The 14,586-nt window shown below is 42.7% G+C and overlaps 1 protein-coding gene across 2 annotated transcripts in view; it reads right to left on the bottom strand.

Annotated features, from left to right (window-relative positions):
* Positions 1 to 412: 412 nt before the first annotated feature.
* Positions 413 to 14,586, bottom strand: part of TC2N (tandem C2 domains, nuclear) — a 33,552-nt gene continuing 19,378 nt past the window's right edge. For both annotated transcript variants that reach the window (XM_082233392.1, XM_082233391.1), the window contains exons 7-12: positions 13,098 to 13,198; positions 11,844 to 11,960; positions 9,709 to 9,900; positions 6,631 to 6,745; positions 5,785 to 5,984; positions 413 to 1,834 (exon numbers count right to left, since the gene is read on the bottom strand). In XM_082233392.1, the coding sequence (XP_082089518.1) occupies positions 1,724 to 1,834; positions 5,785 to 5,984; positions 6,631 to 6,745; positions 9,709 to 9,900; positions 11,844 to 11,960; positions 13,098 to 13,198 (836 nt within the window). In that variant the 3' untranslated portion in view covers positions 413 to 1,723. The remainder of the gene's footprint in view (positions 1,835 to 5,784; positions 5,985 to 6,630; positions 6,746 to 9,708; positions 9,901 to 11,843; positions 11,961 to 13,097; positions 13,199 to 14,586) is intronic.

Raw genomic sequence — 14,586 nt, 5'->3', positions numbered from 1 at the left:
CACCACTCGGCAGAGAGAGGGAGAAGGCACCAACTTTTCTAACAATATAATCACCAAACCGAGTTCCCCTCCATTCTCTCAAACGGAATGTGCCCAGACCTTAATGTAGGAACAGCTTCCAGCTGAGCCACAGCCTTTCTTCACTAGTTCTGAAGTGCCTTGGCAGTCTGTCACCTGGTTTATTTCTAGCTTAGAAGAAACACGTTTGTCAATGCAATTGTCTAATCACAGCTTGTTTCCTTCCAGTACAGGCAATGCAACAGCTGTGTTAATTGTCTCTTGTAAAAATATCCCTCTGTTTTATCACTGTTCTGTTTGTTTAAACCCACAATAATCTACCATTTATGGTTCATTCACCATTGACCTTTCAGGTGTATCGTTCCAGACATAATTTTCAAACCAGACAAAGAACTGAGATTATCAGCTTTAATTACTTAAATACTTATAAAATTATAAACTGTTTAGCCATGATTGATATGAGCTAGATGGGAACCATCAACTTAGGAACAAACTAGACATGCACTCTCAGCATCCTTTGTTTTCAGCAGTTCTGCAGTCTTTTACCATAGTGCTCTAAGAAGTTAGATGGTACAGGATTTACAACTGGAAACCTTAGCTACTGACCCAGTTAAGCATGTTCATACATCAGGGATGGCTGACCCGTTACCTTCCAGATGTTGGTGAGCTCCAGCTCCAGTATTAATTGGCCATGCCGGCTGGGACAACATCTAGAGACCTAAAGGCTCTCCAGCCTAGCCATTGTGTCTTCATATTCAACTTACTGTATTCATATTACAATTAACTATTCACATCTGCCTGCTAAAATTACATATAATAGCACTTTAAAGGGTTGAACATTTGACGAGCATTTTTGCCAGTAAACATTTCACCATTTCACAATGCAGTGCCACAAGCCAGCATTTATTAAATACACAATCTTCCTCCTAGGTTAGAATACTTTCATTCTTCACAGGAGCAAAGGCTTTCATTTGCTGTTACTCCATCTCTTGGCTCACAACAGTGAGTTAAGTCTTAGGCCCCCAAATAGGAGCAAGTACTATGACCTGGCACATTGAAGAAGCACTGAAAGCCTCTCTGCATGTAGCAAGAGTTGTCTTGAAATGCCCAGCCCTCCCTCACGTTAAAGCCCAATGCTCATAACAAGCAAGCATTCTTCAAAATTACTTTAAAAAGTTTATTCCAAGATTCTGAACAGTAAAATACTAATCTGCCCCCTGCTGCCTGTCTTAGATCTCTTGCTCAACATGAAGGGATGACTGCTGAGAGATGTCCGAAATAATTATTAAGCGGTGCCCTCATAACAGTTTTAGAAAGAAAACAGTAACTGAGGCAGGGGTTTCAATGGAGAAAAGGAAAATGTCTTCAAAGTCATTTTTAAGTTAGATCTTTAAGTTAGAAGAAAAGCTAACATAAATATACGAAAGTTCTTTTAATCCTTATCAAAAGGATCAGTAGTTGGGCCCTTAACTTCGCAATATGACCTCTGTATTCCATGGATATTGTGAAGATTCTTCACTTTGTGTCTTTTTTTCAGCACTACAGCTCCTTCTCTTGCTTTCCTCTCCAGAAGTGACCTTACACACCAGTCAATGCAGGTATTTATTTTCCTTCTGTCTTAGGGGATGATTGTTTATTTTAAGTAAGTGCAGAAGCCTCTTGGCTCAAGTCCCAATGAATTCCCAAAGTACTGCCCACACCAGCGTCATGCTGGATTGACATTATGCCATTTAACGACAACCTTCTCTGGATTGGCAATCGTGTCTCTCCACTGAGCAGAAGCTTCAGGACTGTTGCTGTCACTGCTTAGCCAGACCTGCAGAGGAAGAGAAATCACAGGGGTCATTACAAAGGCCACGCCAAATAGCCATCTTTGGCATTTATCTTGTTCGTCACCATGCCAACAAAAAACTGTACATAAATACAGAGTGTGAGAAAAGAAAAAGCTAATAACCTGACAACCATATGTCAGGAGTGCTCTGATGGTGTTTCCTGCTTGGCAGGGGGTTGGACTCGATGGCCCTTGTGGTCTATTCCAACTCTATGATTCTATGATTCTAAGTGGAAAACAGTCTATACATGTTTGTTTGTTTTTTAAAATCTGGATTATTGCTGTGGGTTGTAGTAAGTTGTCCATTTTATCTGATCGTTTAAAATACTTTCATGTAAATCCCCAAGGTGGTTTACAACAGCAGATACACAACATAAGAAAACAATACATTAAAACAAGGTAAGTAATAAACACATCACAATAAAGAAACAGACTGAAATGCAAACAACCATAGTAGCCAGATAACCTCTCAAGGCTTGGTATGTTTCCATGGATGTTATCTGATTTTATATTTCTATGGTATTTTGTGGGAGGGGGGTGTTCAAAGGATTACTATAAAAGCCTGTAGCTGCTCTTGTTGATTTAAAATAATATTGCTCCATTGCAGAAGAAATTCACTGCTATCAATTGTGGCTTCCCAACTTAAAATGACTTAAAAAGGAAGCCTAGACAAATTCATGGAATATAAAGCTACTAGTTGCATGCTACTTCCAAGGTCTGAGGCAGCATGACCCAATAGCTGTGGAACAACAGTGGGAGGGTGCTTGTAGGGTTATCATCACAGGCACCTAGATGGCCACTATGGCAAATAGGATGGTGGACTAGATAGGCCTTTGATCCAGGAAGGCTCTTATGTTCTTAGGAGTATAGAACAAACAAAAAGCTAACCTCCAGCCCAGCTTTTATGGGCTTTAACCTTCGCTCTGCTTAGACACTCCCTCTGCGGAAGTTGAGGCTTTCAGCTTCTCTGCCTAACAGCTGATGTGCAACAGCTGCCGCTGCTTTCCCCCATGTGCCCTCCAGCCTCTTAAATTCTATGTGTGGATATTTTTGGATACAGTATTTTTTGTATGGGTTGAAGAGAGAGCAGCAGAGAGAGCGTTTAAAGGGTGCTCCCCACTTTACACGATTTCACTTATGCACACAGGGGCCCAGAACATAACCTTCGTGTAAGTTGGGGGACGCCTGTGCTTTGGAAACATCCCTGAAGCACATGTCTGCAACAGAACATGTTATTAAAGCTGCCCAACTGTGCTTTCTGGGTTGTTGAAGGAGGCGAGAGGTAGGGGAGATTGCAAAATGAGATTTTACCGTACTTGGAAGTGTGCATGATTTATGCATCTCATGCAAGACTGTTAAGATTAAATGTCAGTTAGTTTCAATCAATCAATCAATCAATCAATCAATCAATCAATCTTTATTACGGTCCAGAGACCCAACAAATCATTACAAATCAATACACAATTCATACAGCCTACCTCCAGGTTAATCAAGCATTTTGTTTAGAATATAGGGCTCATTTGTTCTTGCAACCACCGATAAAAACTTTGCCACTGCTAACCTTCTAGCATTTGTCCGGTCTTCCAGTAGGAACCTGACATAGTGAGCCTCTGATTTTCCCGGGAAAGGTACCAGCAAGGATAGTATTAGTTCAGCCCTGGCCTGCTCATATTTTGCACAATGCAACAAAATATGATTTATGGAATCGATGTCTTGAGCACACGAGCAAAGTCTGTCCTGGTAGGGAACTCCTCTCAACCTACCATCCAACACTGCAGAGGGAAAGACATTTAGTCTGACTTTGGTAAAAAGCCTTCGGTAGTTAGGTACTGTCAGCAGTTAGTTTCAGTATTTCACATGAGAGAGTTGCAGTTCACGTTTTATTAGCCAGTTTGGTGAAGGACAATGCAATCTACTCACAGGGAGCCGCTTCCCTTACACTGGAAGGCTTACTCTATTATACAATCAGGAAGCAACACTTTAAAAATACAGCTTTGCCCTAGTCAGCTGGTGGAGGAATTGTGAGCTGACATTTCCTCCTCAATAGGAGTAATGCAAACAGATAACCCGCTCCTTGTACATGAATGGCCCTCCACTAGTAAATGTGTGACTTGTTTCATTTCAGAAAGCCTATGTTAGGAGTCTGTTGGGCTCTTTGCTCTTGTTCACATCAATTGGGCACCTATGCCAGGCCACTAGTATGAAATGTACGGTCCAGGGGCTTTATCAGGTCCTGTGGGGGGTCCCCAGGCAGCCACGGGGTATGCCCCTTCCACACTCTACATATTCAGGGCTAGAATCTGCTGTCTTTGTAGGACAAAAGGGCTGAGTTACCAGTGTCTTCTACTACACGCCAAAGCGGGAGTCATCCTTGTCCCCTCCTGAGGAGCAGCACAAGAGTCAAGCACTGCAAGCACTGCAAGTTAGAGGGACAATGGGAAGGGCACAGCAGTGGTATGTACAGAATCTGCAGCTTGCGTGGCCATGGCCCCCACTTCCCCGACTGGGGGGGGGGGGACGGGGACGACGACCCGTCAAGGCACATACTTTTGGATCAAATAAGGCCACAGCTTCATTGCCACTTTCCCATATTCCTCATGCTAGCTAAAGGAAATCCATTACTTGTGAGGAACAATTAATGCAGAATTAGAGGTGTTACCTGCACTGGATATAGTAGAGGTTTCAGGGGCGGATTAGGCTTTTGCTATAAAAGATCTGTATTGTGCTAATATAGTGAAAGGAAATTCCTCTTTTCATCATCCACTCTGGGGAGGACCTTGGCAGGGGCAGCCTTTGGTAATCTTTCGTAATTTGGCACCCTGAAATTGGGTATGTGCATAGGCATTGGTTAAAACCTGAATAAACAGCTAGCTTGATGGTTTTTTTTGTGGGGAAATGATGCATGTGGATTCTGGGAGCCACTGGTTGGGAAACCTATTATTATTATTATTATTATTATTATTATTATTATTATTATTTTCATTTCTGTATCGCTTTATATTTTTAAGGAGGGAAAAATCTTAAAACCATTTACAACACATTAAAACATCACATAAAAAACCCAGAATAAAACATTTCTGAAGAAAGTCAAATATAAAGTATACATTCAAGGCAACATAATTAACAGGAAACTAAAATACAGGTATTATCTTAAAAGATTTCAAAAACCCCCCCACAACATTACAATAGAGGTCAACTACAGAATGCACATTTAGCATAGCAAAGTTAACAAAAAAAAAATTTTTAAACATTTCAAAATAAAACATTATTAAAGGAAGGCAGAGATAAAATGCATATTTAAAACAGCATAATTAACAAGAGAATTATTAACAAACAACAATTTGTTTGCACCCCACCCATCTGACTGGGTTGCCCAACATATATAAAAACATAATAAATCATTAAACTTTAAAAAGGCTTCCCTATACTGGACTGCCTTCAGGTGTCTTCTATGCTTATAGAACATATGTGCAGCTGTTGCTGCCAATCCAGCCAATGGTGGGCCATGGCAGGTGGTGGCTGAGGGTCCATGACTTGGGTATGTACTAAGAGACAGCCAATATGGTCTCTGGCCTCCTCAGCTTTTGCAGCTGGAGTCAGTCAGGGGCCTGCACCCTCTGGCCAAGTGGGAAAAACCCTGCAGGGCAAGGAGCAGGTCCCCCAGGAGTCAAAGCCAAAGTCCATTCCATTTGGATTATGAGTTTAGGATCCCAGAGCTAGGCTCAAGTTGAGCTAACTAACTAGCACTCCACAGGAAGAAGCCTGAAGCTGAAATTCACAAGATTTGATAAGCAGAAGGCATTTTTGGGTCTTTAAAAAGCATAGCGCCAAAGCAGAGATGTGACCTAACCGACTTGTAATACTCCAGACTCATGTTAATTTGCAGCTTAATATTGTGTGTGTGTGTGTGTGTGTGTGCGTGCAAATATACCAACCTGTCCCAGAAGGTGTTTTCTTCTCACTGAGCTCCTGCTGTATAGTCTGACGAGAAAGTTTATCCCATGTTCATTGTTGCTCACTGGGAAAATCATAGTTTCTCCCCACTTCACTCGACCATTTGTGGATTTTAGTAGCCGGGTCTTTTTCTTATCAACCAGCCCTTCAGTGCTAAGCATAGCAGCCTTTACAAAATAATCTAGCATGGAAGAAAATGGCAGTAAGAGATGGCAGGCAGATAGGCAGGCAAAATAAAATTATCATCATCATCATCATCACCACTGGAATAGGGACTAAACTTTTCTTCAAAGTCACAGTTTTCTAAAGGAGGGACTTCTCCTTATCCTCAGCAGTCCTGCCTGCCTATTTTCTCCCACATAACTGAATTGGTGCCACTAAAATTTGAGACATCTTTAAACCTTTAGCATTTGATCAGACTTGCACCAGAGAGTGCAGCAGAACCTATGAATTAGATTATTTATAATAAAAGAGCAAGGGAGGGGTTGCAAGAATAGTATAGTTGCTTCCCTTATTAATCATATTTTCATACACAAGACAGAGCACCTCTCCATACATATCAGAGTACTGTATAAATACTACTCTTATATTACAGAATTAACAAAACAAACATGTTGCTTGATTTGCATACCAAACACAGACAGTAGAATATCTACTGGAACAGATATATATATATAACGGAAGTAAAATTTAGCTAGCACTCCACCGGTGACTTTATGTCAAATATTGACAATGGCTGATCTATATACCATTGGCAATCAAACTACTTGTCTACGCTGCCTCAAAGTATTCTAGAAAAGGACATACAAAATCATTGCAATACTTACTTGAAGACAGTGGTGTGGTGGAGCTTGGGAGGTTCTGGGCTTCAAAAATTTGCAACTGGATCCTACTATTTACTGCTTGAAAACAGGTGCCTATTTTCATTTCTGCAGGGGACACCTGGACGGAAAATAAGAATGCAAAGACATATTCCATTTAACTCTGAGCCAAGTTGTACAGCTCTGAAACAGAAGGTCTATATTATAAGTAAAGAGATCAGATGTTATCAATTACTTTCTGTTATGACACACACGAGGAATGCCAGCTTACTTGAGAATGTTGGACCGTTAGGCTTGTGCACATTCTGGGTTAAAATGTTGCAGCCCTGCCCAAATGTGTTAGAATTTCTAAGCCAGAATCCAAATAGCCACTTAAGCTCATGGAAGAAGCTTGCACCAGCTCTGTGGAATCTATTTTCTTTAGACAGCAGGATTCCCACCTCCACGCCCACAGGCTGTTGTTAGAAGAAAAGCAATCCCACTGGACCCACAAAATTAATTTCATGGTTCTTTGGAACCTGTCCCACCAAAGCTTAATACGTGAGGCCACAATATGACTCCTTTGTGTAAAACTCTACAGTAGCAAGGCTCCATAATTAAAATTCACCCACCACCTGGTAGGTTGAATACATCTGTCTATCTAATCCCTATTTTTTCTGTGTCATAAGCATGCCCAAGTACAGTTTTAAAAAAAGTTTATTGCCCCTGTCAATCGCAGCTGTAACAGTTTCAGATTCAGCATATACCATAAATTAGCCAAAGATTCACAATGTTTTCCTCAGAACTCTTAGCAACCAGTTGTTGTTGGCTACAGATTATGGAGGTTTTCTCCCTAAATCAAGTTTTGCTTCAGAGCACACAATCTCAAGGAGGAAAGGAAGAGCTGATTACCAGGACAGAGAACTACCAAGAACCAAAATCCATTTTAAAATCATTATTTCATGAAGAATTAAATGTTTTCAGAACACCTGATTATTACCCATCAGCCAAAGAGCAGTTGTATTTCAAGGTTGTGATATTCTATGACGTTCATAGATTTTTCAGAACAGAATATAAATTAATTTTACTGAATTGTGCTTAGGTGTATTGCATGAGATGCAACAGCTGTATACTACAGTGGTGCCTCGCAAGACGAAATTAATTCGTTCCGCAATTCTCTTCGTCTTGCGGTTTTTTCGTCTTGCGATGCACGGTTTCCCATAGGAATGCATTGAAAATCAATTAATGCGTTCCTAGGGAAACCGCCTTCAGACCAGGTCCGGGGACAGTCTGTCCCCGGACCTCTTCTGAAGGCTGGGGGGGGGGACAAGGGCTTTTCTTCCCACCCCCAGCATTTTAAAAAACCCCGGGACAGCGGAGGACTTCTCCGCTGTCCGGGGCGATCTTAAAATGCTGGCGGGCGGCATTTTAAAATCGCCCCGGACAGCGGAGGACTTCTCCGCTGTCTGGGGCGATTTAAAAGCCCCTGGGAAGGCAGGCAGGGGGGACAAAGACTTTTGCCCCCCGCCAGCCTTCCTCTTCTGAAGGCTGGCGGGGGCGAAAGTCTTTGCTCCCCCCGCCTGCCTTCAAAAGTTGTCCGGCCAAGGCTTCGCGGACCTCTCCGCCAGCAGCGGCAGTGCTGCCGCTGCTGGCAGAGGGTTGCCGCCATGCCGAAGCCTGCGCGCGCTGACATCAGCGCTCCCAGGCTTCGCAGACCTCTCCGCCAGCAGCGGCAGTGATCTCCCCGCCGCCCCTTGCTTCAAAAGAGAAGACCCGCTGTCCCCGGGGCAAGCTTCGTCTTGCGAAGCAAGCCCATAGGGAAATTCGTCTTGCGAGGCAACTCAAAAACGAAAAAACCTTTCGTTTTGCGAGTTTTTCGTCTCGCGAGGCGTTCGTCTTGCGGGGTACCACTGTATAGGGAACCAATAATTTAGTGTTCATCCACGCCTCCCCAACTGCTTTCCACTGGGGAAATCCCACTGTTTACTGCTGAATCAGAGAAAACATCAACTGTGTTTTCTCCAGATGTATGTTTGTTCTGAGTTAGTGCTAAAGAGTATTTTTTTTTCCTGCAGGAAAGCAGCAGGGCAAAGGCAAAACTGCCCAGACTCATGGTTGTAACAAGGCAGAGGGCCTTCTCGGTATTGGCACCTGCCCTGTGGAATGCCCTCCCATCAGATATCAATGAAATAAACAACTACCTGACTTTTAAACATTTGAAGGCAGCCCTGTTTAGGGAAGTTTTTAATGTTTGATGTTTTATCGTGTTTTTAATATTCTGTTGGGAGCCACTCAGAGCGGCTGGGGAGGCCCGGCCAGATGGACGGGGTATAAGTAATAAATTATCATTATTATTATTAACACGGGACAAGCAGAAGTGTGAACAAGCCCTTAGTCTTCTTACATTCCAAGTTATCTAGGATTACCCATCTTGCATCATGGAAGAGCCGAGTCTTTTTCTGTGATCCAACCTCAGAATGCAGAACCTATTATTAAAGTGCAGTTAACATAGCCAGATGGGATGCGGGTGGCGCTGTGGGTTAAACCACAGATCCTAGGACTTGCCAATCAGAAGGTCGACAATTCAAATACCTGCGACGGGGTGAGCTCCCGTTGCTTGGTCCCTGCTCCTGCCAACCTAGCAGTTCGAAAGCACGTCAAAGTGCAAGTAGATAAATAGGTACCGCTCCGGCAGGAAGGTAAACGGCATTTCTGTGTGCTGCTCTGGTTCGCCAGAAGCTGCTTAGTCATGCTGGTCACATGACCCGGAAGCTGTATGCCAGCTCCCTTGGCCAATAAAGCGAGATGAGCACCGCAACCCCAGAGTCGGCCACGACTGGACCTAATGGTCAGGGGTCCCTTTATCTTTAACATAGCCAGGGGGTTCTTCATTCAGGTTATCATGTTGATAGTTATCAAGGAATAACTTAGTAGAAGGCACAAGAAGTAAACAGCAATTTGTTTGTTGTATTTTCAGGATTAATGCAGTTGCTTTTAAAATGATGATATAGGATCAGTTTCAGAATCCTAGTCAGTACTCAGATGTGTCCTAAGCAATGTTCATTCCAGATGACCTGCAAGGCTCCTTAGAACACAGTAACTTACTGAAGCTTTGGAAGGAGGTGCTACTGCCAGCCAGTTGTCTGTTTCTTGCGAGCTGAGCTCTCGCAGCGGCAAAACACATTCCCCGATAGTTTTCTTCCTAGGAATCTGAGCTTGTACTTTGAAGACAAGCCTCGCAGTCTGCAGAAGTTGCAGTTTGATGGCAAACACAAATGTTTCCATGAATTCAATTTCCTACAAGGAAAGGATAATAATTACATAATGGAGCAATCAAAACGGTGAACCTAATCCTAACAGCAAACACACCAGCAGCACTATAGCGCTTTAATAAAGCCGATGGCAGTTTAGGAATAAACAATAGGAGCGTTCCAGTTGATTGTAACACCTAGATTCTCATCTCTGGTGCTATTTGTACATTAGCAGTCATCCAAAAGCAGTGGGGAAGCACCCTTCTAAAAGTAGCAGGACCAAAGGCATGTGAATTAAGGAGAAGCAATCCATAAGCATCCCTAAAAGCAGCAGGTTGCAGAAATTAATAAAGATTCTTATGAACAGAACAAAAAAGAGGGAACCTGCACCCACTTGTGTTGCATAATCTCATGTAACAACATGATAGGAAGCAGGAGTTCAGATGTCAATCTTAAAGCGTGGGCTGGTCCTATAGAACTGCCTGGATAATGGATAATGCTACATCTGCTGTGATGAACTCATGGGGTGGAAAGTTCCCCAGAGAACAAAGCCTGATGCTTTTTGGAATGTCACTGTTTACACGTGGAGAACTGAAGGGAAAAGAGTATGGACATAAGGCTCATGCCAGGACTGATCAAGCAGCTATTAACAGTTCTGAGAAGGTCTCAGGACTTCACAGGAAGCCTCTGAAAACGAAGCCCAAAACAAAAACCTAAATGCACACAACTGTGTAACTTCCCCCAGATTCTGACTGTGACAGATAGATGTAATTGAAGTGACAGGTGTTGACACTTGTCCCTGGCTTCAGCTCAAGCAAAACAAAAAGATCACAGCAACATGCTGCATGGAATGCTTTAATGCACAAGGGGAGGGACCCTAGAAAAACAGAACTCTGGAAAAGCATAGGGTTGCCAATTTTTTTCCTGGCAGGGCTTCTGTGCCTTTAACAGCTGCATAACAGGCAGAAATCAGTAGGCAAAAGTTACTCTGCCATAGGGATTCAGAGATGGAAGGAGGTTTAAAAAAATTTTATGCAGCTGTTAGAGGCATAGAGACTCTATGTAAGAGTTCGTAATCCTCCCAAAATCACACTGATGTCCAAGTTATCCACATGATGACAAATGCCATAAGCAATGAGGCACACAGACCGTTCTACTGCACTGAATGGACAGCAAAGTTGTTACATTGGTGGAATGGTTCAGCAATGGGCCATTATTTTGCCTCTTAAGTTGTGCAGTGTCTTTAGAGTCACCAACACTCATACATATTTAAAAGTAGGCTCCTTTAAGGTAAGCTCAGCCCTATGCACCAGCAAACATTTATTTACCCATGTTAAATCGGTGTAATTGACTTCTAGTCCTGCTACGCTCTTAAAAGATTCTAACTCCTGCTCCTGCAGACCTCTCTCTAGGTCAGAAAACGTTACGAGGGTGTCATCAGTGATGAGGCTATGTGTGCCTTTTAATGTCAGGCTTGGTCCAGACTCTATCTGCCACTGTGAACAAGGGAAGCAATAAGGGGCACCACCCATCCTATCCAGAGCAACTGGTGAGTAATCAAAGGTATCGACTCTAATTACTGCTTTTGAACTAGAATAGAGCCATATTACCAGGTGCAAAATCTCTTCTCCAATTTGCAGCTTTTCTAACACACAGAGAGAGAATGAAACTTAAAACTATTGAAAGCGCTGAGAATGCCCAGAGAGAGGAGTCCCCAAGTGCTTGCAAAAATTTACAAGGTTTAGTAGCCACTGAATAGTTCCTTACATGACACCCTGGCATAAAGCTGGTTTGGTCTCTATGGATATAATTAAGTGATAAAACAATTTAGCCTCTGCACAAGACCAGCAGATAGGATGCCTTCATCTTGATTGACTAGGGCTATTGGCCTGTAAGATTCAGTGGGGGGACCTCTAGCAGTTCTTGAAAACAGTGATTCACATACAGGGATGGGGGGGGGAGTCAATATTTTTTTTAAGTGTCACTTACACTGGAAGCTTCCTTTGGTGAGCATCTGAATTGCACTGGCTTGGGCAATGTAATAGTTCCTTTGATGGAAATGTGGGGGTTTTCTCCAAGGCTAGATGACCAGCTCAGATCTTTGCACTGCAATTTTAAAAATAGAAAACGGCTTTTATCCCACCGGCAACCAAACTGCTTGTCTGTTTTATTTGCTTGCTTTAACGTTCCTGCCTTATTTGTAGGTACTGCTATTTTCAACCCTCTCCCTATAAGAATGTGGTTCTCCAACCTCATAGAATCTTAGGCAAACTTTTGCAGATTTAGAGAGCACTAGCTGGGGGGGGGGGGGAGAAACCATTTTGCAATGGGTCTCCCTCCAAGGTGCTTGCTAGCATGCAAGCCTCACCCCAACACTGAGCTGGTCAACATTAGATTAACAGATTGCCACAACATAAAAATCACCACAGAATATTTGTTAGCTTAAACCAGTAGGAAACCCCCTCCCTCCAAACAACGTTTCCTTTCCAAATAACACACACGGTGTCGTCCAGATGAAGCTTTGTATGCACATGCGCCCAGGTTCAGATGCTCACATCTCCTGTTACAAGGATATCACAGAGGAGGTGTTAGTCATAGTAGACATTTGTGAGCTAGAAGGACCAATGATTGACTCGGTATAAGGTAATTCCATTTCTTATCTACAGTAATTATTAAGTTTGCAGATGATACTACCATAATGGGCCTAATTGCAGGCGGAGATGAAACAGCGTACAGGGAGGAGGTTCAAAAAGTATCTACATGGTGCTTAGAGAATAACTTGCACCTAAATATTAGTAAGACAAAGGAGATGGTGTTGGACTTTCAGAGGAAGAGAGGGGAACCTGCCCCGTTGTATATCCGGGGGGGGGGGGGAGGCTGTGTGGAGAGAGTCTCCTCCTTTAAATTCCTGTGAGTTTACCTTAGTGAGGACCTCACTTGGAAAATCAACATAACTCAGGTGGTCAGAAAGACCCAACAGAGACTCCATTTCCTCAGGGTCTTGCGAAAGAATAATGTTAAACAACAACTGATGAACTCCTTTTACCGGTCCACAATAGAAAGTGTCCTTTCATATTGCATCGCAGTGTGGTATGCTGGCCTGGCAGCCATGGACAGAAAGAAGGGCCAATGGATCTGTGTGTTTTTTAGAGAAGTAGGATGGAGGTGCACAAGCTAAACTCCTGCCCAACATCACCAGTATAAGACTAACTCAGTTCTCGAGGTCTTGCTAGGCTCACTTACTTTCAAGATTGTGATCCAGATCTGTTCAACGTGAGGAACGTAGCACACCTTCACATTAAGCCTGCCAAATTCTCGCTCATCACCTGATAACGTAATGGTATCTGTGGATAAAGCCAAGAATTCATTTAGGACTTTTTCTCAAAGACTGCAAAGCACTGTTCAAATTGGTGAACCAGGATTATCAGCAATGTTATCATTGTAAAAGAGCAGCCTCACTATTTATTTCCATTTATAATTCATCACGCTCCTGTTATCGTCAGGATTCATGGATGTAAGACCCACGGGGAAATACAGCAGTTGCGCATTGAAGTGCTGCAAATGTTTCTACTGCTGTTTCAACTATTTGTAAGTTAATCCCAAGTAAAAAGGCATTGTCGGAGGCTTCTTGAAATTATATTAACAAATTATATAAGGTTGCAACTTTTTCCTCTTGGAGAGCTCTGTAGTGCTTAACATCTACACTAATAGGACAAAACAGGTGAACCTTTTCACTGTTGTATATCCACTCCCATAAAAGTTTTGCCAAAAGGCACAGAACCTTTGCCTGAAAATAGCAGCTGTAACTTGGTAATGTTGTACATTCTGCCCCTGAAGGAGTTTTCATGTTTCTCCTTCATTTATGGGGTAGTTATCTTCCTGTCTGTCACACGCCACATACAACTAATTCCATTTAAGTGTGATTTAATCTCATTAAATTCTTCGCCCTAATAGACACAAGTTGGAAGCCATATTTTGATCACACAGCAAGGTAAGTTCCCTTAAAAGTGCCTTATAAAAAGAGCAATCTCAGGACAGATGTATTCCTGAGCTGGATACCTGAACCAGGTGGCTGTCGAAACAGAATAACAAGGTGATAATAAAACAAAAGCCAAGGCAACTGCACCTATCCTTTTCTAATTAGATGGGATAGCACTTCAACTTGATTCCAAAATGACTGCTTGCCTGATTTATCATGTTGGCAACAATGACCTGACCTACTACATCCTGAAAATCTGTTGTATTTTCTTAACCATGTTGTATTCCAATCAGTCATCTCATATTTCCCCAATACCTAGCTCCCTGCTTACAACAGATCCTGACTACTCAGCTTACAGCCATTGCCTTTACTGTGGGCTTCCAACTAAATGAACCTCTCTAGGAACAGACTCTCCAAGGACCAGAATCAAACATTCAGAAAAAGCACATGGTACATTCCATTCTGGTTTGTACCAATTCAGGCTGCATGTAGGGACCTCCATATTCGAGTGCTTCCATGAAAAGGCGCAATCTGTGTGCAGTGTCATGTCAAAACCCCTCCACTCGGACATGCTAGCTTTCCAATTACATGGAGAAGGATTCAAATATGTAAGCTTTCATCCTGTCCGTCCCTCATGTATCAAATAGAGCACGTAGACATTCTATTTCTACATATTTGAACTGGAACTTATATTCATGGGGATAGAGCAACTCGGGCTTGAGCTCTGACTAAACTGTGCCTACAGTGTGGCTC

The sequence above is a fragment of the Podarcis vaucheri genome (genome assembly GCF_965113315.1).
Source record: "Podarcis vaucheri genome assembly, chromosome: 1".
Classification (NCBI taxonomy): domain Eukaryota; kingdom Metazoa; phylum Chordata; class Lepidosauria; order Squamata; family Lacertidae; genus Podarcis; species Podarcis vaucheri.
Note: the sequence above shows the minus strand (reverse complement) of the source record. Positions and strands in the feature narration are given on the sequence as shown.